This window comes from Perca fluviatilis, chromosome 4, assembly GCF_010015445.1.
Source record: "Perca fluviatilis chromosome 4, GENO_Pfluv_1.0, whole genome shotgun sequence".
Classification (NCBI taxonomy): domain Eukaryota; kingdom Metazoa; phylum Chordata; class Actinopteri; order Perciformes; family Percidae; genus Perca; species Perca fluviatilis.
In genome coordinates this window covers 32,843,879-32,870,146 of record NC_053115.1, presented here as the reverse complement: position 1 = coordinate 32,870,146, position 26,268 = coordinate 32,843,879, and the positions used below count along the sequence as shown (strand labels likewise).

General features: G+C 44.8%; 1 protein-coding gene across 2 annotated transcripts; it reads left to right on the top strand.

Moving 5' to 3' along the window:
• Positions 1-10,891: 10,891 nt before the first annotated feature.
• On the top strand, positions 10,892-22,618 carry tmem74b (transmembrane protein 74B). 2 transcript variants are annotated; one of them, XM_039796441.1, is made up of 3 exons: positions 10,892-11,030; positions 14,569-14,863; positions 18,247-22,618. In XM_039796441.1, exons 2-3 carry the CDS (start codon positions 14,648-14,650, stop codon positions 18,895-18,897), a joined length of 867 nt encoding a protein of 288 aa, XP_039652375.1. In that variant the 5' UTR covers positions 10,892-11,030; positions 14,569-14,647; the 3' UTR covers positions 18,898-22,618. The 2 variants fall into 2 exon arrangements, with proteins under 2 accessions (XP_039652375.1, XP_039652374.1); XM_039796440.1 differs by having other exon boundaries at positions 10,893-11,030; positions 14,591-14,863.
• The last annotated feature ends 3,650 nt before the right edge of the window (positions 22,619-26,268 follow it).

Genomic DNA, 26,268 nt, shown 5'->3' with positions numbered 1-26,268 from the left:
GAGGTTGGTCGGGGTGGAGAGCGGGGATCGCGTCCCGCATGTGACGTTTCTTTCTTGTTCCGCGTGTGATGTTTCCTCCACATTTTGTTTTTTTCCTAAACCCAACCGTAGCTTTATTCTTTTCCTGAAGCCAACCGGTCGTTCCTTTCCTAAACCCAACCCGCGTGTGACGTTTTCGAAACCCAGCCTCCCGATAACTCGTAGCCTCGCGTTCACACGCCACGGGGCTTTAGAAAGTGGCGTGTGTGTTTCTGCTGTGACGTTGCAGACTACTGCATACTGCCGTCCGCTGTATACAGCGTAGACATACACGCGTATAGCTCAAAATGCGTACAGATAACACGCCTCTTGGCTTTAGGAAAGTGCCGTGTATATTTACGCGAAGTCATGATATCACATTGATAAAACAGGTATGGCCATTTTGAGACTCTTTACCTAACATCGGGACTGGACTAAAGTACCTCTACTTCTATTGTAAATGTGGTGTTTCCTCCCTGTTTTGTGTGAGTGGGTCGTCAGTCTAGCTCCCATTAGTTACCATGGCGATACACCTCTTTCAACACATTCAGTGAATAAAAGTAATGCGTCCCTTTGAGATGACTCACTCAGGGACGAGACATGTGGAGGTGTAAAGTCTTTCTTCTCAGGCCGTTGATGAATACCAAAGAGATAACCAGACTTCACCAGTGGCCTTATTACGGTATTATTCTGCTGTTTAAAAGAAACCCAGTGGTTCCCAACATGAGGTCTGGGGACTTAGGGGGTCTTTTTTTAGGGAGCACCAGAGTGAGATGACATGAGTAAAATATGTAATAATTAAACTTAATAACCATTTAATTCAGGAAACGTGGCATATTGTGAAAATGAGGCTGTTCTCACAAACCATTCGTATATATTGCTATGAAAAGTATGTTTTTTAAAAGTATGTTTTTCACGTATCTATCACATTGACTGCTGCTGTATACGACCATGAGGATCTGCGTAGGGAGGAGGTAGGGGTTGATGGGTGGGTCCTAAAACATACGACTTTCACCCAGGAAACGTGTGTTCTTGTCCTGGGAGTACTACTTAAAGTGCTCATATTTTGCTTTTTGGCTTTTCCCCTTTCCTTTATTGTGTCATATATCTTTTTTGTGCACGTTATAGGTTTACAAAGTGAAAAAGCCCAAAGTCCACCCCCCAAAGGGACTTACCATCTCCAACAGAAAACACTGTTCACAAACTGCTCCAAACAGCTCTATTGTAGTCCAGCCTTTACTTCAGAGACAAACGTGCGTCACTTTGTAACACACGTTATAATGCTCGCCTAGCTGCTAGTGTGGCACGCCCTCAAACTCTGCTTCTGACTGGCTAGTAGTCCTTACCTAGGTACTGTGCATGTGCGACTCCCAACAAAGATGGAACAGAAGTGTGATGCCTCACTCTGTAGCTAAAACAGAGAGCTCAACACACAGGGTGAAAAGAGGAGCTGTAGCAATGTGCAGTACAACAAAAATATGATTTGAAAATGAAACCATGTAAACCTGTATTCTGTAAAATTCTGGTACAACCTCTAAATACAATTATGAACCTGAAAATAAGCATAATATGAGCACTTTAAATTGTTTTAACCCACAACACAATCTTATTTTTCATCTTAACTAGTCGTTTTGGTGCACAAAGTTAACTGTCGTCGCCACAGGACAGTCACCTTTTGTTGGCTAAACTTAACTGCAGCGGCCTCTGAAACGACCATCACCTCACGGTGCTCTGTACCCGGCTCACAGTCACCTTGTCTTGGCTAGATTAAACTGTAAAGAACGCTAAACTTTGTCATGTGACCAGTCGTCCTGTTGGCACTGGAGGTAGCTGTAATTTCGCAGGGTGTCATAGGAATTGTTGTGCATAAGTTTTTGTACAATATCATATGAACCCGTTGATGAGAATGCGTTGAATTAGGACATAATGGCTTTTTCTTTAACAGTCAGAGTCTTTATATACATTCACCTGTGATTTAGACTGAGAACGGTTACACTTGAAGGTTTCTACATAAGAAGAGTGACATGACACTGTCATGAGCGTGTCATAAACATTATAAACAAGTCATAAACCTTTATGACATAACGCTTCTGTCAGTAAGTGTCAATCGGTTTTTGTCATGACAAGTTAGGGTTAGTGTTGTGTGGAGTGACAGGAAGAGGACCCAAATGCAGAGGGAGGCGGGCAGGCAGGAGATGGTCGAACTCAGGGTTTTAATTTAACAAAAAACGGCAGTACATTGACTGGAAAACACACAAAAATAAACCGACGGAAAAAACAGAGGCAGGACAAATACAGACGTAGGAACGGACACAAAGCACAGGGAGGAAACACAAGGGCATGGTCACAAAACGAACTGACAAGACAAAGGGATTCACAAAGGGAAAAAAAATAAGGAAAAAAAAAAAAAAAAAAAAGGGGGGGGCACCACCAGGAAACGCCCCATCAGGGCGGGGCAGGACAATCAACAAAGGCGGGAAAACTCAGGAAGTACATTGGACAAGACAAGACAGAAAACCAGACTACCAAAATAAAACAGGAAGCAGGAAAAACAGACAGAAGACATAACATCAACTAAACACAGACACTTGACAATGCTAGACAACACAAGGGGGGAACAGAAAACACAGGAACAAACTGAAACACAAATACACAGAACACAAACACAACAGGGAACAGAAATTAACAAAATACAAAACAAAGACACCGAAACCATAACAGAACCCCCTCCTCAAGGGGCGGATCCCAGACGACCCAAATAAACAAAAAACAACCCACGTAGGGCGAGAGAGTCCGGAGGAGGGTCCACGGGGGGGGAAACAGACACCGGGGCACCAGGAACAGAGGAACCAGAGGGCACAGGGAACAGAGGGGCCCCGGGGGCACAGGGAACAGAGGAGACCTGGGAAGAAAAGGGCCCCGGGGGCACAGGGAAAAGAGGGGCCCCGGGGGCACAGAGGGGCCCGGGGGCACAGAGGGGCCCCGGGGGCACAGAGGGAACAGAGGGGCCCTGGGGCACAGAGGGGCCCGGGGGCACAGAGGGAACAGAGGGGCCCCGGGGGCACAGAGGGAACAGAGGGGCCCTGGGGCACAGAGGGGCCCAGGGGTACAGGGAACACAGAAAACACTGGGGGCACAGGGAACACAGAGAGGACTGGGGGCACAGGGAACACAGAGAGGACTAGGCACCGGAGAGGCCTAGGGGAAACAGAGGGTCACTAGGGACAGGGAACTTTGGGACTGGGGACTGAGGGAATACGGAACTGGGCAGACGTTGACAGAACAGACATGGACGGGACAGACTCGGACACAGACGGGACAGACACAGACGGGACAGACACAGACGGGACAGACACAGACACAGACGGGACAGACTCAGACACAAACGGGACAGACAGACCCAGACACAGACGGGACAGACTCAGACGAGACAGACTCAGACACAGACGGGACAGAGTCAGACACAGACGAGAACTGTAATGGGGACACGGATGGTGAAAGGGACAGAGACGGGCAAGGTGACGGGGACAAGGATGGGCACGGTGACAGGGATGGAGACAGGGACAGTGACAGGGATGAAGACAGGGATGAAGACAGGGACAGTGACAGGGATGAAGACAGGGACAGGGATGAAGACAGGGACAGTGACAGGGATGAAGACAGGGACAGTAACAGTCTTAGGGGCGGTCCCAGAGGCGGTTCCAGTGGTGGTCTCCGGAGCACCGGAGGCCGGAAGCCCTGCGTCCGGACACCGGCAGCGTGTGAGGAGCGGCCCAGGGTGCCAGAGAGGACCGGAGGAGCCAGGGGCCCAGAGGCCCGAGCCAGCCGGCAAACGGATCCCGGACACCGGGACACCAGGACAGCTGGACACGCAGGAGACACTGGACACGGCAGGAGGCCGGGACACAGGGCACAGAGGCCGGACAAGACACGAGGGGCATGGCACACATGGGGACAGACAGAAGCAGGGGAGGGGGGCGGGGGGGGGGGGCGGGACCACAAAAAAAAAAAAAGAGGAACCGGAGCTGCCACTAGCTGCCAGACGGCCAGAAGCCGGGACGACCAGCTGGAGCGCCGGACCAGGGCGCGGTGAGTCAGGCTGGCCCCAGTGAGATCGCTAGCAAGGACGGGGAAGGTGGCCGGAGAGCGGCTAGCAGGCCGGAGGCTGGGGGCCGGAGCCGGGGCCGCGGGAGAGGCCGCCGGAGGGCCGTGGCGGGGCAGGCCGGCCGGGAGGCCGGAGGCCGCAGGCCGGGAGGCCGGGCGTCAGCCAGGGAGAGCCGCACGCCAGCCCAGGTCAGGAGACGCATGGAAGCAGCCGGAGAGCCGCACGTCAGCCGAGAGCTGCAGCGTCAGCCGAGTGGCCGACCACGGCGGACCAGGCGGCTGTAACGGCCAGCGGACCAGGGCGCTGTAAGGCCAGGGGCGAAAGGACAGACCAGCGGCGACCAGGGCGTAACACCAGGAATCAGGGAGCCAGAACGGTGGAGGAAATGGAGCACAGGGTGGAGTGGAGGCCAGGACGCCTGGAGTGGGGAGGCGGGCAGTGGGCGGGACGGGTGCCGGGTGCCAGGCCATGGAGCAAGGTCGCGGGACGGCCAGGAAGGGCGTGGCAGCCGGGCGAGCGGGCATGGGCGCAGGTGCAGGCGGCTTGGCGCCGGGCGACTGGGCTGCAGGCGCGGGCTGCAGGCGCGGCCGGGACTGGGCGTCGGGCACCTGCCGGCGCGTGGGGTCGGGCGACTGGACTGCCGGCGTGGCTGAGGGCACACAGGTCGGCTCAGGCTCAGGTCCACTGTGAGGCTGATTGGGGACATGGCGCTGAGAGCCACGACGTCCCTTCCTCCGTCCACGGCCTCCACGGGTCCCCGTGAAGACGGCCAGGAGTGGCGTCGGGCGACTGGGCTGCAGGCTTGGCTGCAGGCGTGGTGTCGGGCGACTGGGCGTCGGGCGACCGGGCTGCAGGCGTGGCGTCGGGCGACCGGGCTGCAGGCGTGGCGTCGGGCGACTGGGCTGCAGGCGTGGCTGCAGGCGTGGCGTCGGGCGACTGGGCGTCGGGCGACCGGGCTGCAGGCGTGGGGTCGGGCGACTGGACTGCCGGCGTGGCTGAGGGCACACAGGTCGGCTCAGGCTCAGGTCCACTGTGAGGCTGATTGGGGACATGGCGCTGAGAGCCACGACGTCCCTTCCTCCGTCCACGGCCTCCACGGGTCCCCGTGAAGACGGCCAGGCGGGTTCCGTCATAGGACTGCTGGTGGTTGGGGGCATACGCTGACCGGGTAGCGTCTGAGCAGTCTCCCAAGAGTTCTGGGGAAGCTGGCAAAGTGGCAGGCGGGCTGAAAAAGCACACACCGACGGCTACGGTGTTGGCCGACTGGGGAGGAGGCAGGCTGGTGGTGGGTGAGTCACTGGGGGTGGCTTGAAGAAAACGCTCTAGCACGAGCTTGAATTCCTCCAGCTGGGGAACAAAGTGACTCACCCAAGGCCTCTCTGCCAACCACTGTCGCTGAATGGCGAGCTTCTCCAGGAGAGGAGGGTGCCGGTCTGGCTCAGAGCAGAGCAAACACTGCACAGTCCAGCCAAATTCCAACACCTTCTTGGTGAAAAGAAGTTTCTCCGCTGGGTCCATGATGGTCAGTTCGTTCTGTTGTGTGGAGTGACAGGAAGAGGACCCAAATGCAGAGGGAGGCAGGCAGGCAGGAGATGGTCGAACTCAGGGTTTTAATTTAACAAAAAACGGCAGTACATTGACTGGAAAACACACAAAAATAAACCGACGGAAAAAACAGAGGCAGGACAAATACAGACGTAGGAACGGACACAAAGCACAGGGAGGAAACACAAGGGCATGGTCACAAAACGAACTGACAAGACACAAAGGGATTCACAGAGGTTAAATACATGAGGTAGGGAGCAAACAAGGAACAGGTGGTGACATCAGGTGAAACACATCAGGGCGGGGCAGGACAATCAACAAAGGCGGGAAAACTCAGGAAGTACATTGGACAAGACAAGACAGAAAACCAGACTACCAAAATAAAACAGGAAGCAGGAAAAACAGACAGAAGACATAACATCAACTAAACACAGACACTTGACAATGCTAGACAACACAAGGGGGGAACAGAAAACACAGGAACAAACTGAAACACAAATACACAGAACACAAACACAACAGGGAACAGAAATTAACAAAATACAAAACAAAGACACCGAAACCATAACAGTTAGAGTTAGAGTTAGGGTTCATGTGTTCATGACAGTGTCATGTCACTCTTATGTAGATACCTTCAAGTAAAGTGTTACCCTGAGAACTATGAGTTATTTTGCAGGTGAAATGATCCTCTGAAATCCACAGGACCTTTAATTTAAAGGGACACTCGGGCAGATTTTACAAATCAACATCAGTTTATTAGACATGGTGTACAAGGAGTACATTGGTTTTAGTTTAAGTGAGATCGTAACACGTAGGTCTCCCGGAAAACGATGCAGGGCCGTGCCGCAACGCAACATGATGTCATCAGGCACGGCAATGTGTTGGCCAATACATGCAATTGCACGTATTACTAGTAGATGACTTTGTAACATGAACGTTGTATTTCTGCCGTTCATCTCGGGATCGTCGCGACAAAAGATCAAATAGTTGCATTATTTTGGCATCTGATAAACCTTCACTTACTCCAACTGAACTTGCCTCTTGGGCTCTTGTCCATAATACTGTACTTTTAGTAATTATACCAACTGCCGATACAGTACTTTCTACATACTTGCAGAATAGCCTCTGTACCATAGAATACCAATACCAGGATCAGTTTCCATCGGCAGAGTGACTTTAGAGGGAAGCTGTTTACATTATTGCCATCCCAGAAAACTTAAGTCTGATTTAAACTGAATATAATTTTAAATCAGCATAGTTTTACTAAGGGTTGGGTTGTAGTGTAGCGCATAGTTTGTATCTGTGGCAGTGTTTGTACTTTGTGTTTATGCCTTTATGTCTTTGCGGTCTTATGATGCTTGTCCCTTCCTGTTGTGTGCATGTTATACAGATCCCTGAATCCTCGACTGTAATAGCAAAGAAGACACGGAGAAATCCTGCAGCAGGTTCTTAGTAATTGAACACTGTGAGGAAGAAAAGAACCCCATAATGCTCCATGAATACAATACCATCTCTCCATCCTGTTAAACTGAATACAAGGGCCTGATCTAAAATTAGCCCGGCTGAGTATGGAGGCCAGCTGTGGTAGAGAAGCCTCTCAGTGGTTTGTCTGTGCCGCCACACTTCCTCTGACCTTACGTCTCCACAAGGTGAGAGGCTGATATTGTGCCTGAGGCTGGGGAGAAAACCATCCCAGCCGCCGTGACATGAGATTATTCAACATTTCACGCGCCGCTGCCTTTTACACGGAGGATGACTTCTCGCCGACAGCCGGCGTTTCCTTCTCTTAGAGAGAGAGAGAGAGAGACAGAGCTGTGAGATCAGTATCTGTTAGATACAGAGAAACCCTGCCAGTCTGGCATCTTTCATGTTTTCTGATTACATTTTTTGAGTTTCTACTCAACCTTTTTTTTCATTTAAACTCTAAATGTTTGTTCGGGGCCCCCCAGGTCTTTCCAAAGCACGCAAGCCATCTGTCTAACAGCAAAACTTGTGTCCCAGCATTGGTCTAATCCTGTACACATTATTATACATTTTGTACAAAACTGACTGAAAACATCAATTTCCATGAAATTTGGTTTGGATATTCAAGATCTCTTGAATATAAGTCCTAATGACTTAGGTGATCCTCTGACTTCCTCCAGTGCCACCATGAGGTTGACATCTTTGGGTCATTGTTACCTTTGATGAGAGGGGTATGAGAAACAACAAAGGAATCGCCCCGTGGACGTTGCGGTTATGTGGTCTGCATCCTAACCAGGAGCCTGCCGCTCCGACATTTTAGGTTCTGAGTGAAATATATTCACAATTTATGAAAGCCTGCCAAGAAATTTGCTTCATGTATTTAAGGTTGTTAATCCCTTTGTTAGGTAGAGATGGTTTTACTCTTTAATTAGTAAAAATAGTTAGCTGACTACTTAACAAAATAATAAAATTGTTGTGTTTTAAAATGTAGGGGTCTCACCATCAAGACAGTAAGAAAAGACGCGGGGTGACGTGGTAGTCTATATCAACGCCGTTTCATTTCAAGGATTGTTCAGGTGCCGCCGAAAATTCCTCCGGATGTCACTCTTTTTAGGCCGGATGTCCGTCACCTTCCTCTTTCTTTGTGTTGGTATTCTAACCTCCGGTGGATTTGTGAGGACTATGGTTAACTGCTCCTCAGATCTCTGCAGGGTAAATCCAGACAGCAAGCTAGACTATCTGTCCAATCTGAGTCGCACGACTAAAACAACTTTTGAACGTACCCACACGTTCCACCAAAACAAGTTCCTTCCCGAGGCTATTTTGCAGCGGCTCCGTTGCTCGGTCCGGCGCTTAGCACCGCCCCAAGACGATTGTGATTGGTTTAAAGAAATGCCAACAAACCAGAGCACATTTTTCTCCCATCCCGGAATGCTGTGTGGACTAGCCAGACCGTCCTCCGCAGCGCTGTGGAGGAAGGTCTGGCAATGCGAGACCAGTGATGTGGTGACGTAGCGTGGGATCATGGGAGTTGTTGTCGTCTTCAGTACCATTGTCGTCTTTGCAGCCAGCTTTCTTCCGATTAGGATTCCTTTAGTGTTCACCGTTCAAGAGGTTATTATCCGCAGAGGTTTCCCCTAATAGAAAATTTGAGATTTGCTCTGCAAGTCAGTCTGGCCAAGAGCCCATTCAAGACCATTTCCAATTTTTCCAAATCGAGGTACCAATTACAACCGTTGAGGCGGGCTTTAGACGATGACGATAGCGCAGCGACAGCGAGCAGCTTTTTGTTTACATTCAACATGACGGCCACCGAAGCGCAGCAACCCGTTGATGCCGCTGTCGCTGCTACGTCACCCGGATCGTTGGTCTGATTGGTTGAAGGACTATTCAATTGCACCCAGAGGAATTTGAGCGGCGTCCTTGGAAATGGGAAATGGGCTGCGAATGAAGCTTGCCCAGACCCACTCTCAGTTACAACTGACCCTTGTCTGGTGTCAAACAGGCTACAAAACTAACGGACCTGCCGATAAAAACCAGTAAAACACTAAATAAAACAGTTTCAGTTTTTTTTTTTCTTCAATTCTGTCCAGCTCGTCGGCAGAGGGGTTATGAGCCGAGCTGTCGCTTACGTTTGCTCAGCTTGATAACTTTAGATCCAGACATCTGATGACTTTAATCCTTCATCCGGTTAAAATTTATACAGTAGTTAAAAAGAACCAAGGTCTCAAAAGTCTATACTAAAAATGTGGCTTAAAACTGGATAAAAAACGACCATTTATGACAGCTTCTGGCAGACAACCACAACGCTGACGCATAGAGGGGGATATGACGCCATTAACAGGAGACCAAACGCAATGGACCGTTACCTTGAATAAAAGTACAGATTTCTCTGGAAACATTTGGGATAAGGTAAGTATACAACTCAACAGCATATAGCACATAGGTCTAGTTGCTTTTAGACGTTTTAATGCAGAAAAGTTACATCTTTAAATGATTTAGGCCTACACAGAGACTATCTGATCCCTTCTATGATGGATTTCTCTCTGTATGACTTTTGTTAAACATTGTTTTGTATCTATAACAACATCTCCATGCTGCTGCACTAGGTATGTGTTGCCATGGTAACAGGCATGGTTTCTTCTTTTACACACACCAAGACGGAGCTGGTTTTTTTCTGAATGTCCCAAAAATCATACTTACATTTTTTCGCTGTGAGATTAAACAACCAAAATCACTACCCTTCATGTTATTATGTGGCGTTCAAAGCAGTAGGCCTACTGTATATGTTGATTTGTTTATTTTAAAGGGACATTTTCTCTGTGTTTCACAGGATTTTCATTCAAACCTTTGGCCAGATGTTATTTCTGTTGATATCAGAGGGGCGTCCGCTGTCTTCATCCCAGCTGTTTCCTAGGTTGAACTGAACAGTTAAACGTTTTACCTGCAAAATAGATTCGACAAGACACAAGAAGATGTCACACTTTGTGGTAATTTAACTATTTGTTATCTCATGGTAGTTAGCAGTGGTGGAGTGTAACTAGTTATTTACTCAAGTAGGCCTACTTGAAAGAGTACAATTTTGAAATACTTTAAGTAAATATTCCATTTTATGCTACTTTATGCTTCTATTACATCTCAGAGCGAAATACTGTACATTTTACTCCACTACATTTATCTGAGACTCAAAGTTACTTTTTATTTTTTCCATAAAAAAAATGATGTTATGCTTATATAATATAATATAATGCAGTATTATACTGCTCGTCTACAAAGAACCTAAAACATGGCTCCACATTGACCAACTACAACATTAATATAGGCCTACTTTGACATCAATATGTTAGTGATAAAAACAGAATAAATGAGAAAAAAGCAACACATAGACTTATATACAAATTATTATACATAGGCTATAGAGAGCCTTTTGTTTACACCCTGTGTTTTGTTGCAACATGCACCAGCATTCTCAGATCCCACATTCATAAGCCTTCATAATTATTTGGGGCCATAACTAAATTAGGAAGTGTAGTCAAAAAGTCGTCCTTTATTTTTATTTTTTTATTATAGCATATTTGCACTTTCCACAACCCTGGCTCTGTTCCAGACAGATATTACTTTAAGTTTTATCTTCTGATTAATTGATGTCACACTTGCATTGCACAATGTATTTATTGTTTAATATTCCCCACCACACCTCTCTCCACCAGCTCTCCGGATACCAGCAGAGAGAACCACAGGCTGCTTTTGCGCATGGTCAGTCTTACCTCGGTCCTCCCTCCCTCCCTCCCTTCCTCCCTCTCTCTCCCTCTCACTGCATCCTCCTCACACATGATCCGGCAGCATCCATCTCTCCGGATGCCTCTTGATTCCCGCCTCTCCGCGGCATCAGCACCAGGTAAGACCCCGCGCTGTCATCCCGATCACTTTACGCGAACACCTCTGATGGATAGGCTATCCCTGCAGATGATCGATGCTATCCGCGAAGATTATTCGGATTCAGCTCAGGGGAGCGGGCTGGATGCTGCCTATAGCCTTGTTACCGAATCCATCCCCGGTGTTTCCCTCCGGAGAGTAGGCTAATCGGCACTTAGGCTATGTTGCTCGGTTGCATAATTTCAGTCAGAATTAGATCCCCCCACTTTGACCCGGACTCTCCCTCCCCTCTCGGTCCGTGTTGTCTGCCGTTAGATCGGGATAATGATACGTGTCAGTCAGTGTGGTGCTTATCAGTCCCGGTTGATAATATCTCTTTCTCACACACAACACACACACACACACACACACACACACATACACAGGTCCATGTTTTGGGCTGTTTGGCGCATGACAAGGTCACGGTGGTATCGGCCGGCCAGCTTGCCCATGGGCACTCGGGCTGTGTTCCTCTGCCGGCCACGGGGCTTGATGTGCTGATAAATGGGAACTGTGTCAGTGGGCTACTTTAGCCTGGAGCTCCCCGGAGATTAACCGGCTGTAGAAACAAACAATGTTTTCCGGGAGGGTAAATTAAACAAAACAGATTTTTTTGGTGGGGATGAAATAAAACCTCAGGGTATTAAATGATAGACTATAGTAAAGGATAGCCTAACAGTGTCAGGATGATATATTATAGTAATATAATGCAGCTTTAATTCGGCTTTAATATTCACTCAGGCTTCTGACTGTGTAGGCTAAAACCGGGTGTGAAACCGCTGTTTGAACACAGATAGGCGGCTGAAATGCGCGTGCACGAGGTTCACACCCATCTCATGTGTTAACATTCACAGACTCAGTTCATTTTGTTGTGAAATATTTAAAGGAACTCACTAAATGCATGTTTTTAAAGTGTTGATGAGATGTAACATCTGTCTCACTGTTACCTGTGTGTGTGTGTGTGTGTGTGTGTGTGTGTGTGTGTGTGTGTGTGTGTGTGTGTGTGTGTGTGTGTGTGTGTGTGCGCGCGCGCGTGTGTTTCTATGGAAAAACCAGGCCTGTAGGACAAACCTCTGTGGTGCAGAACTGCTTAGTTATTTAAATAAAAGACTAACATAAAAAATACTCCTGCAGATCTCAAGTTAAAATATCTATTGGAATTGGAAACAGAGTGTAGGCCTACTTGTGCTGGCTACTTAAAGTAGGCTATCAAAAGTAAAAGTACTCACTATGCAAAAGTGTCCCATTCAGAGTGGTTTAAAAAAAAAAGAATATTACTGTTCTATTAATGCTGTCAAGATGGTACGATGAATATTTGATAAACTAATGATATGTTAGCCTATTAATTAATTATTAAAGGGGTTATAGAATGATTATATAGGGTATTTCACACTGTCCCTTAAGGTCTCCTAACAGGGTATGTAACATTGGTTGGGCTGAAAATTTGCCCGAATGCTATTTTATGGGCCCTTAACTACCCTGTGAATATGGCCCTATTTGTAACAAGAGCTTTTCTTCCAAATATGGTATGCTCATGAATATTTAGATGAGCTGCGCGCTGATTGGTTTGAGAGAACCACATGCAAACACATTGGAGACGAGACAGCAGGTCTCATATTTCAGACACTGCAAAGTTATACATTGTTTGTCTACTATTTTGTTATTAAATTCACTTCTGAGACTTTTTTTTATGCGAGAAATCAACTATATAAAGCTCAAATATGGGCCGTTTTACGAAAATTGATGGCTAATTGCAAATTTGGTAAGACGTGTCGGACTTTAGGAGCTCCACACAGTCTGACGAGAAAGCGGCAACCTCCATACCCAGTGAAAGTCACCGTTTCTCGGTTACTGGACTACCAGGGCTCGGGGCTCTGCGGAGCTCTGTGGAGCTGGCCGGCTGCCAGCTGCCGGCATAACTAGAGCATATTTACAGTTTGAATTTCATCACGCCACTTATATTACAGCTACCCCAAGGTCTTATAAAGCAAAACAATTGTGTCCGATTTCAATTTAATGCATTTTTGTGAACATGAGGGGTTTTGTTAGCTGCTAGCTAGTCCCTTCAATCCTATGTGTACAGATCGCGGCTAGTTAGCTACATTTTCGGCATAACTATCGTATATTTACAGTTTGAATTTCATCATGACATGTATATCACAGCTCCTTAAGGTCTTAACAAAGCTAACACTTTATTCCGATTTCAATTTAAGGTATTTTTGTGAATTTGAGGGGTCTCCTTAGGAGGAGCTGCTAGCTAGGCTATGTGTCCCATTTAATCCTATGGGAAAAGATTGTTGCTACACTTTCGACTTTCACATTTTTGTGAATTTCTTGTTAGGAGAAGGCAAGCTAGCGCTCATTGATAGAGCTCCATCCAGCTCACTCGCGGACAAGAGGCGTTTATTTCCCCGAGCGTTTGTTTAAATAACTAAACACACATATACATTATAAGATTAACTGGAACCTCTGGTAAGAGATTGCTGGCGTAACAAGCTCGCTGACCGCGCCCTCACTCACACAGACCGGCCATTTAGCAGGAAGAGGGGAGCTGCAGGCCCTGGAGCACTGTTAGGGCAGCGGCGTTTGGTAGTCCACTAACCCAGAAACGGTGACTTTGCACGGGTATCGAGCACCGTGGGCTGCCAGCCGTGACGGAGCTCCATCTAGCTCACAGCAGGCCGGTTTAGTCATACATTTTCATAAAACGGCCCATATTTGACCCCTACATAGTTGATTTCTCGCATAAAAAAGTCTCAGAAGTGAATTTAGTGGTAAAATAGCAGATGAACAATGTATACAATTTCTGAGATCTGCACTACCTATTCAGAAGACTACCTGATCTCAGTGTAGCCTTAGCCTATATAAATGTTGGGGCGTAACAAAGATAGAGACTAGAGCCAAATAAGGAGGAGCCACCGAGTTGAAGGTTAGTTGAGATTTGCCCGTTTTCAGAGGCAGTTTCAAATTGTGAGATTTGCAGAGGAAAGAGGTGTCAATGGGATTTTGAGGTTCTATGTATGTCCTATTTACCCACCAAACTCGTTATTCAACTATGACAAGGTAAAATCGGTTTTGCATTCTATCACCCCTTTAATTAATCTTGATATGAAAACTATAGGCTAGCTTTAGAATAAATGTAGTACAGTATTTTAAAGTAAACAATTGTAAAATAGATAGAAAGATAGTCTAATACCATTAATAGGCCACAAATAATACTAATAACTTTGTGTATTACATCACATTTCATACACAAAATACAGATATGGCCTCAGTTACAAACGATAAATATAAGATTACTCACGCAATGGCTGCATATAAAATATCAGGCTGCAGATCACTATTGTATAGATTTATACCCCAGTATATTAATATTTGAAGGGTGATGTGAGACCATAAAATGACATCAAATAACTCAGTCTGACTCATGTCCTAAGGGTAGGCTGTACCCTATTATATCAGGCTTTTACTTGGTTTTAAAAATTAAAAGTAGCCTATATTTATTTCTCTTGTCCCTTCAGTCATTATTTTGTCTCTATTCAGTGAGGATAATGCAGAGCGGAGGGATGGTGAAGACATGAGCAAATCCAACAGATTTCGATGGAGTCCTCTTTCAACGCCGTAGAGCTCCGGGAGCTGCGGGGCGGAGGAGTCCGGCGAGGCGTGTCTCCGACGCCGGCCTCAGCACCCTGGACAGCGGCCACAGCCCGGGGCTTTGAGAACGCCTCCTACCAGCAGGACGAGGAGCACGAGCACTGCCAGCAGGGGGTGACTGAACCACAGGGTTGTCCGCCCTCAACTTCAGACAACAGCAAGGTAAGTTTGGTGTTGTTATCAGCCATTGGTTGTGTATTTAGAAGTATTTTTGTGATTTAGATGTCTTCTGTCAAATTATAAAATGTTTTCCCGGGCAAACCCATATATGAACGTTTAAATTGAAGAAGAAGAGCAGGGTGGACTGTGGAGGGGCTAGCAAAGTAGCTAACGTTAGCAGTTAACTATAGCAACCTCAAAATGAGCCGGTCTAAATACAGTTTCGACAAGTGAATAGCTAGTTATTTACGCTACACATTTACAATTTAAAAATTGGCCACCTCAAGCCTCAAATGTAGTTTGGTCAACAATTTAACCTCCATTTTCACATTTTAAACTGGTGGTAACTATAGCAACAACAGTATTACTGCTTTCAGTAGCTTCCTACTTCACTATTTAACAGTGATATTATTCTGCATAGAGCTCAACAGTCCCACCCACAGCGGGTTCCAGAAGTAAAAATACAATGCAATTTCTCCATTGACAAATTGGAGTATAAGCCATAAAATCGATGGTAGACTTAAAACCAGCTGCGACATGACTATGCTCATATAGATGCCAAAAGTTCATGGGGAACCAACCTTGTTTTGAGATAAATGTCTTTTATTCGCGATGTCTTGGATAAGTACTCCATTACCCACAATCCTGAACAATCCCACAATCCCACCGTGATGCCTCTGATTGGTGGAACGATGGTGAGGAGGGGTAGCTGTAGCTGTAGCTGTAGCTGATCATCCTGTTTGACGAGGTTTGACGACACTGCATGAAACACGATCGGTTCCACGCTTCTGCCGTTAGCCTCCACCGTGAAGCTAACGTTAGTTTAGCTAACAGCTAATTCGGCTCACCGCTAGCTGACAGCTTGATTCAGTCTAAAATAACGTTAACTCAAACTAAACACTGGGTAAAGCAGGCTCGATAATGAAACTATGTACACAGTCTTGTACCTTTAACTTTTTTGGGATTTTCTGTTCGTTTTTTCAGTCAAAATGATATGTTGTATGTTTATGAGTAACGTCGTAGCTGGTTAGCCTAAGGCATGGTCTAAAACTCTTTATGTACAGATTTTTCAAGACATCAATGGGAGAAATGAAGGGGAAATTTACTTCCGGAACCCAAGGTCTCTCAGAGGAGGCATGGGACCTTTGAGCTCTATAATGAGTGGTTTAACTTTTGGTACAAAAAAGTAGCATATATTTTAAAGCAACACTAAAGCACTTTTCCCGCTTCGGTCCCCCTACAGGTTAGAAGTGGAGTTGTCCATTACCGCACTATGCAAGTTTGCCAGATCGGGTAGCGGATCTGTAGTTCGAATGAGACATAATGAGACATTCCGACAGCGGAAAATGGACAATTCCGCTTCCAACCTGTAGGGGGGCCGAAGCGGGAAAAGTGCTTTAGTGTTGCTTTAATGCTAGTAAACTTTTTGAACGCATGACTTTTACCTGTAACAGTGTTTTTTTTTTTTAAACTCAGTGCTATCGCTTCTTTTGCTTAAAATATCTGAGTACTTCTTCCACCACTGGAAAAGCCACAACGCAAGGCAGTCTTTCATACTAAGAAAACATCTGACAGAAAATACAAAACAGTTCTCTCTCCATGACTCTGCACTGCTGCAATCCTAAATACAAGCTAACGCTGAATCCCAAGTTAAACAAAGCATTATGGACAGGATAAACCAGGACAGCAGCAGATTATTTAGCTAACGTGTCACTGAAAAGCCTCAAGCTCTCAAGCTTTACTTTCTTTACTTCCTACCAAAGTAGTGATTTACAACCAAACAGGACAACATTGAAGGTTACACAGGGAAGTCATTACATATCAGAAATTCACTTAGTGGGGGGAAAAAAAAACACTGAAGAGTTTGGTTACACAAGATTCAAGCAGAAACATTCACATCAAGAAAACATGATATGCTTCGAAAGCCATCTGACATCTGGTCCTTGGCTCAATATTGACCTTTTCTGAAATAGTACTGTAGCACTTTTACATTTTAATTGTCTTTTGTCATTAATGATTCTAACAATTATTATTTACAAAGAAACCTTTTTTCTAAAGTAAGTGATTTGCATGTTTTTTTTATTCATGGCAGCGGCCTAATGAGATATTTACTTACTCCACAATAGCCGCTTTCCGACCGGAGTTCCTAGAACATAAAATTCCTAGAACCCTTTTTTTCTCATGTTCCGATTGGACCAATTGGGGAATTTTTAAGTTCCTCTGGCCGCAGTTCCTGTAACTCTTTCAGCTCCTACTTCACCTCAGGGTCTTTTCGCTGTTCCCTTTTCAGCACAGGGACCTAGGTCAACGAGGGTCGGGTTTCCGGTACAGACAGACCAACAACGGGACACTTTTAACAGTGTTCGCCATCTTATTCATCACTAAATTCACTTCTGACAACGTTTTAGGCGAGAAATTAACTATTTAGATTTCGAATATAGGCAGTCTTGCGCACATTGATGCCGAATTGACAATTTGCTTCAAAGTTTTCGGAGTTGAGAAGCTCCATGAAGTGAGGCGCCTGCCCCGGCCGCTAGCTCATCGCTTGGACAGTCATGCTCAGAGACCTTAAAGAGCCCCTATTATGCTCCTTTACAGCGTCATATTTGTACTCTTGGGGGTCTACTAGAATAGGTTTACATGCTTGATGTTCAAAAACATATTATGTTTCTCATACTGCCCATTGCTGTAGCTCTTCTGCCTGACACACTCTGGCCGCATCTCATAACCCTTATTTGATAGCTCCTCGACACCTCGGTCCTCAGCTGAACCGGAAGTTGTGCAGTCCCTCCTCGGTGAAGGCCGTCTCAAAGCTCTTATTTCTGCCCCGAGGAGCGAGCATCGAGGAGGGATCATCGAGGAGCTATAGGCGAGGAAACACTGGAGCAGCCTTCCCGGAAGCCGTGCAGCTGAAGGAGTATGCTAACTCCGCCCATACAGCTGACAAATTCATGTGACTCTTCAGAGGAAAGGACGTCTCATCCCTCTAAAACGCAGTTTCTCATTGCCTCTCTCCTCCCGTGATTTCCTCACATCTCTCCCGTGTGAGGATAGGAGGCAAATGAAGGACTTCGCGATCACAGAAGGCTTGAATCATGTGGATGTGCCAACAGTTTCGTTGTCATTACTTAGAATTCCTCATGGGGGATACAAAAGCTACGCTTGAAATGTGTTTTTTTTTTTTTACTTTATACATCTATTACATACACACACAAAAACTATATAACACACTAAAAGAAAAATCACCAAAAAGCATAATAGGGGCTCTTTAAATATTGACGCTAAGGCCCTGTCTTCAATGTCTTCATCATATTGGGTTTCTTCTTGGTCATAAGCTGCTTTCGCTTATCCTTTTTTGTCTTCTTTACTTTGTGTTCTTCTTTCAGCAGCAGCAGCAGCAGGAGCTCTCTCCGCAGTCCTACGATGAGGAGGAAGGAGGTGGCGGGCAGGACGACGGCCCGGACTTTACCGAGTTCAACCCCGCTGACGACCACTCGGCCGACTACGGCTTCATCTTCGCCCTGGTGTTCCTGGTGAGCGGGATCGTCCTGGTGGTCATCGCCTACACCATCCCGCGAGAGGCCAAAGTCGACCCGGACTCGGTGTCGGCCCGCCAGATGGAGAAGCTGGAGATGTACTACGCCCAGCTGGGCTCCCACCTGGACAAGTGCATCATCGCGGGCCTCGGCCTGCTGACACTGGGGGGGATGTTCCTGTCCGTGCTGCTCATGGTGTCCATCTGCCGGGGAGAGATGTACCGACGCAGGGCAGCGTTTGTTCGACCCAAGAGGACTTACGGCTCCATCAACCTGAGGATGAAACAGCTGGCGACTGGAGAGGCAGAAGGAGGCGGCCAGGGCGGGGACAGAGTGGAGGAGTTTCTGGCGGAACACGCAGAGACACGGAATAACATACAGCCGGGTCCGAGCCGGGACTCCAAATCAGAACCAGGACCGAGCAGAAATCCTCCTCCTGCAGCTGCTGCTGCTGCTGCTTCGTCCTCTTCTTCTTCAGCTGCTGTACATGGAGTGAACTAGCTGTCCTTGATTTTCACTCTGCAATCCGCCTTCCTCTGAGGGAGTTGCAAAATGTGGGTTTGCAAAATGGTGCAGGTTCCCCCCCCCATTTGTGCTAACAGAAGAAGCACATGTTGAGCATAAGGCTCTCTGCTGGAATGACCCAGCTTTGACCCAGAATTTTGGGACAGAAAAGTTTCTGGGATATTTATTCCAACCAATCATAAAGGATGTATTAAAAACAAAAGAGGGCTCGACTGGTAGGAGAAGAGAGGTAAGCCTATGTTAGTTTGGGAAAGAGCACATTTGGAGGTGAATGGTTATATATCAAAGATTACAGTTTTGATATTTAAATCATAGTACGTTTATCAAAGGTTTTACAAGAGAAAGCACATTGTGTCCGACAGCCCTGGAGGTTTCTCGTCGCTGCAGAAAGCAAGATTAATACTTTATTTATGAAGTCCAGTGTTGATGCTCATCTATCAGGCGACCAAAAGATGTTCAACATTTAAACCTAGCCATATTTTAAAACCCCAATCACAATACATACTATCTGACTTATCATGCTGCTGTGAACATCACTGGAAATTAGTCATTTGATAGAAAAGTGTTAATGGACTGTCTAAATAAAGTGTTATGGAAGTGTGATGCTAGTTCTCGCACAAATAAACCGAGGCAACATTTTTGTAAGTAATATTTCACTCATTTACTCTCACCACCAACATCTGCAATACATGGACATAAACTTTATGACAATTAGAGCCTGACAGATAAATTGGCCACTGATCGATATCCCTGGTTTAAGTTTAATTTATGGATTTATGTTAAAAAAAAAACACCCGTTGAAATATCGTTATTACATTTCTAAGCCAAGTATTGGCCTCAAAAAACCCAGAATCTGTCTGCCTTTAACCATAACTAGACTGCACAAAAAAGGTGATAAGTTGAACACATGTTCACAGCTTTTTTCTTTGTGTTTACTGAACAAACTGCTGCTTTCTGACACTATCTACCCAGTTAATAATGCAGCTTAATGCAGCTTTAATATTTCCATTTAAAAAATATTCTGAGCATTTTGATTGGCTTTAATTCACCAAAAAGGACAGACCTGCACAATAAAAAATAGATATGTTTCATAAGGAAATACAATAAAATAGTAGTAGAGTAGTAGGAGGTGTTGATGAGACCTGACATGAGTCACTGTTGAGAGGCTGACACACATTACCCAGAAAGCATTGCATCCCAGCCCAAAAGGTCTTCTTACCTGATTTGTTAGTCAGTGATAATGTTCTCCCTTGACTTCAAGTTCTTTTTTTTTTTTAAATCTTTGTGTGTTTTGACCTCCTCAACAACAATATGAGAGATTTTATCAATGCGTCTTTGTTGCAAATCTTATCCCAGTGGGAAAAAAACAGATTGTGTTTTCGTCACAGCAATGTCTCCACCAGGCTAAATCGATTATTGGGTAGTTTAGTTGGGATTACACATGTGTTTGAAGGAAAATCTGTGAAATCTGTGAAAATCAACACTTTCACTGCTTTGTGGCTAAATAAATGAATGTTCCTTTCAGTAAATCATTAGTCAGACATTACATTGAAATAATTACAACCCAGATCTCAAAAGTATCACGTCACATCTCTAATGTCTCATGCTGCATCACCCCAAAACTGTTGCCTCATGTTTACTAATCAGCTTTTTTTTTTATGCTCGCATCACTTTCCAACAGCATCAGAGAGGGAGTCTTTGTATCATGTTGCAAGTAAACATCCATTATTCTCCCCGCTCCGTTGTGTGAATGATTATATTTATCTGACATTTAAAGGTCCTGACTGTTGAGTGGACAATAAAACTAACTACCGTGCCACATGCCGGTCGCTGCTGTCATAAGGAAACCTCACAATTTCACCTAAGGTGCTCAGTCCATTAAATCTATTTAAAAAAAAACAATAATTTAGAAATGTGCTTAAAATAACAATATGAATTCAGAAAAACAAACATCAAGGTGTATTCTTCTGACTGCAGCCCAGAGAAGAAGCTGGTTTTGAGTGGAATAGACCTTTAATGACACAGCGCCTACTCCTTTGTATTATATGTAATCAGATGTTATTTATGTCATGTAAGGATACTATATGCCTTAATGAGTAAACACACACTGTAAATTGTGTATATGCAAATATTATTATGCTAATGTATTAAGGTCTGTATAGTGAGCCAATTAGCCAAGGGCAATGTAGCCACACACACACACACACACACACACACACACAAAAATGTCCTCACTTGTCAACTGATCTCACAAGCGAGTTTGTGGCTCTGTACTTGTAAGGACATCTCAAGTGTAACACACACCAACATACTAATCTCAAGCTGTTTATTAAAATATGTACCACATTTTTATTTCACAGTACAAATATACTGTAAATACTACATACTTGTATAGACGTGTCGGATGTAAAGGACCAGCAAAAGTTAAAATGCTCAAAAACCAAAATGCGCAACGCAGGTATGCAAAACCTCGTCACAGTTTGATCAATTTATTTCTGTCAGCAGCAACAGTTTAATGGAAACATACGACAGCGAGCCGTGAACAGCTGAACAATTGAGCTTCAAATATTCAACATTCAGATGAATGAAATAACAAACGACTCAGAGGAAAATGTAATAGTTAGAACATATCAGGGCTGAAACTAATGATTTTATTAATTGTAGATTTATTGTTTGGTCAGTAAAATGTCAGAAAATAGTATAAAAATAAATTAAATGTCTTGTTTTGTCTGACTAACCATCCAAAATGAAAGAAAACCAGCAAATATCCCTATTTTAGTGGCTGGAACCATTGAATTTTTGGCTTGTCTTCTTAAAAAAAATAACGACGTAAACAAATACTGGATTTTCTAAATCGTCGCTGATACATTTTCTTTCGATTGACTAATCAATTAATGGACTAATCGTTGCAGCTCTAGTAGATATAAAATAAATCAAATTCTAACTGTAAAACATATGATGACTGATGATTAAAAAGAAAGCACACCAAGCTTCACTAAAATGTTCTGCAGGTAATTAAGAAATATTTCAAATTCATTTATTTTGAGATAAAAGCAACTAACAACAGGAGTGTCTGTTAAAGATGTTAAACAATATAATGACATGATCCATATTGGTCAGTACTGTTCTATAATATCTGGTTGATTTCAATGACAGGATAGTCACAGGTTCAATCCCTGCTACAGTGCGTTACTGCTGAGGTGTCCTTGAGTAAGAAAATACTCATTCTACAGGCTTCTGGGGGAACATGTGCATTTATGTGAGGCCGCTCCGTGACTAAATCTTAAAAAGGAAAAATCAGCCTTATGTTTGGGGATTAGAAAGACTCGTCTATGTGTAACACCTAAAGCTGCAGGCAGGACCTTTCGAGAAAGGGGTGGAAATGTTTGAAAATATTCGCTGTACCGACAGTCAACGTTGGTTTCTTTTAACCGTAACGGCGGCCGCTCCAAAACTGTAAGAAAGTACAGTTTATTTCAACCCAACTCATGATGATCATTCCCCAAACCTAACCAAACCTTAACCACAGCTGCGTAAAATCTGAAAACGCGTGTCGTTCTGAAATGCAGTTACAAACGATGCATTTTGTCTTTAAAGGAGAAATCCGGTGAACGCTGTGCAACCGGTAACCGGTAATATAGCCCAAGCACGGCGTTCGTCGTTCGACTGATCGGGACTGTCGATACACGATCCGTTCTGCCTGCACGATCCATTCTGCACATGCGCAAAATGTTCGCACATGCGCTGTTGTACGAGGATTCACGACACTGCACGATCTGTTCCACGCTTCCGGTCGACAGCCAAGCTAACGTTAGTTTAGCTAACAGCTAATTCGGCTAACCGCTAGCTGAGACAGCATGTAATAACTTTAAAAGACCCTCAAAATAAAACTTGAAAATAAACGTTAACATATATAACAGCTGTTACGTCAGTTCTACTTTACTTGTGCTCATTTAAAATACAACCACTCAATATTTGTCTTTATTGTTATTACTGTAAAGTCTTAATTTAGCTGTAGCCTGCTTTTCCCATTAAGTTTGACTTAACATTATTTTAGACTGAATCTAGCTGTCAGCTAGCGGTTAGCCGAATTAGCTGTTAGCTAAACTAACGTTAGCTTCCCGGTGAAGGATAGCCATAGGCTAGCGAGGAACAGTATTATCTTGCGCATGCGCAGAACGGATCGTGCAGGCAGAACGGATCGTGTACTGACAGGGACTGTTTTCCCAAGATGGCGCCTGCCTGTATAGTGAATGGTACACTACAGTCTTTATAATCTATCTTTTTTATAAACTGTCTGCACACTTACAAAGTTCTCAATGCTTCGGTTTACATGTAGGGACCCTCATTACGCTACCGTGGAAGTGTGGTGGTATTTTGAGCCTTGTTGGTGTAGAAATAGCAATTTATTTTTACTTTTGCGTGCCCCGACGACTAGCATTATAAGCTAATTAGCGGTTTGCGCTAAAACTGGTCACATTCGATTAGCATGAAAACATATCCCAGAGAACGGTCGACTCTGTACACGTGTGTTATTAACCCCCAGGTTCATTTTGCGCCAGATTTGTCCTTTAAATTTGAAGGAAATGTTTTTAATAGTTTTGGTACCGTCAAGTTAATCCTGCTGTGTAGAAGTGAAGCAACGGCGCCGAGTCTTTAAGCTCTGTTATCTATAAGAACTTGAGGTGATTGTTGGCCTGTTTGAACGTTCTGTTACCTTTAAATCTCCCTGAGTCATGCCAGCAGTTTTCTCACCTTCTCACTTTCACACCTACTTATGTCTAACTACTGTATAATGAAAACTGTGAGCTCACTCTGAACTTTAGAAATAGCTTCATATTTCGTATATAATGCTTTCTAAAACATACACTAGTAACTTCTAGCAGTTTAGGCATTAATGCCCACAACTGCCTGTGTGCTGGTGTTGTTTTCTAGTTTTCTACTACACTAATGAACTGCAGGTTTATTTTCAAGTGTCTGATGCGTTACTCTTACCTGCCCAAACAAGCCAACCTGAATTAGTAAACTAAGGTTGTCTTTAATATCCACGACAGACAAACCAAATTACATTTACCCCCATTGGGATTGGCTGCTACAGCAGCAGAATTGTCAGTGGCTCAAAATCTTCACTTCCTAATTCCACTTCTCATGTCTGTTTTGGAAGTGAGCTAAAAAATATTTATTCCATTAATAAAAAAACCTGTGAGCGATACATCCATGTTTTTCTTCAGTCTATTGTTTGAGCGTAAGACATTTGTATTGTTTAGGAAAAGAAACAGAAGTGAGAAGTAAACACATGCAGAAGACGTTTCTGTGTGAGAGGGAAGGAGATAAAAAAAGATGTGGGAGAGCTGATAGTATGCAGCAGAGACGCTGGATGACGTGAGGGGGATTCTTAAAAAGATGGATTTTCAGCTTGCGGGGGAAGACAGGGAGTGACTCTGCATGACGCTAAAACACTTTCTACGACACGTTCAGGGTTTCCTAGAATATTTAACATAGGAATAAAGAGACAGGCACAAGTCGTCTTATGGTTTTAAGGAGCATGAAAAAGCCCTTTAACACTGATTCTTGTCGAGGGATCGGGTTCAACCTGCAGGTCCTCATTAGTGTGTGTGTGTGTGTGGGGGGGGGGACACAACATGATAGAGGGAATGATTGCTGCTGCAGGTCGGGCGCACCCGGCTGGAAGAAAAGATGTCTGGAAGGGTTTTAGACTGAGTTGAGTGAGACGGATGGATTGAATCAGGTCAGGATGAAGCTGAAAGGCTGTTGATTGCTTTTGTGGAAAAACTTAAAGGGGAAGTAAGCTGATTTTACACATCAAAGTCTGTTTACAGATTTTAGGGAGTAAGGCCGGCCACACACTGGCTGCGTGGCGTGAGCGTGGCGTTTCTGTTGCGTGTCAGCTGCGTGGATTTTTCTATGTCTTTACACACCAGAAACCTGTCTGACGCGGCGCTGCTGCTGCTAGCCTTGTCAGTACACATGTATGTTTCCCATTGTTACATACTGATTTGATTACAGCAAAGACAACGTCGGCAGTATTGACGGCAAAATAGGCTACAGAATATTTCATACTGTATTGACAGGTGCAATATTTGAAAATCTATAACTATTTACTATTTTTTTTTAATTTTATACATTTATATCTGCATTTATGTCCAAACCTAGAGACTTTCAAACATCAACATGTCATTTATTAATATGTCTTCGTGTCAAAATGACATATACACATCTTTTCCTATTCTATTTTGCCTGGAAACGCTTCCAACGCGCTTGCGTGCCACGTGAAAAAATAGGCATCGGTTCTATTTCTAGCAGGCACGCGTTTTCGGCGCGGCCCGAGCCGCACCTGAGACGTGCGTGTCACGCGGGCAGTGTGCAAGCTCTAACTTGTTATAGCATGGGAGCCGAAATAAAAACGGACACGCCACGCTGCTGACACGCTCACGCGACGCAGCCAGTGTGTGGCCGGCCTAAGACTGCATACGTTTTTAAGGTAAAATAAAGCCTTCAGGGGCTTCAGAGGGAGCTGTGTGGAGTGATAAATGTCACTTGGAGTTAGAACGCAGTGAGCCTACCATACCTCTGGAGCTGCTCCTCTCTGCTGCAGGCTAGAGGCTGCAGGCTACATTAGCTGCTACTAGCCTAACACCTGAATCTCACACACAAATGTCAGCAGGTTGAGTTGCATTGTGGGTCACGTAGGCACCAGGTTTTTGACAAGGAAGCTGTGGAGTAAAACAGACGATATCTCTGGTTCCGCAGCATTGATTTAGTTTTTATGAACATACAGTAGACATATTAGGGCTGCCGCTGACAATTATTTTCGTTATTGATTCCTCTAGGGGTTGCAGCTTTTTATTGTCTTCTTTGTAGATGAAATGTTTATTCCATAAAATAGTAAAAAGAAAAATACAGAAGCATAATGAAAATGCTCGTTTTGTAAGGAGGAGAGTGAGGACGTGGAAGTCTGGAGCGTCTGAAAATGTGTTTCTGTTCGTCTGCGACGCATCTGAATGTCAGGACACAAACACGAGCACCTTGACCAAAGACAGAGAAAATCAATCTTTATTCTGTCGGCAGCACGATGACTCTGTTACCATAGAAATAGTCTATTTATATCAAGGGAGCAGTTCTCGGATGTCATGGAAAGTCCTTGTGAAGGCACGGCAGAGGAGACAATGTTAGACACCTTTACACACCGAAGTCCTTTGTGGGAATAAATAGCACGTTTTTAGTAGAAATCATCATTTATAGGTGGAAGATTTCCAAGAACCAAAGCTTTATTTCACACCAAGCCAAGGACAACATTCAGCTGGGTTGTGAGAACTTGCTGCAGGG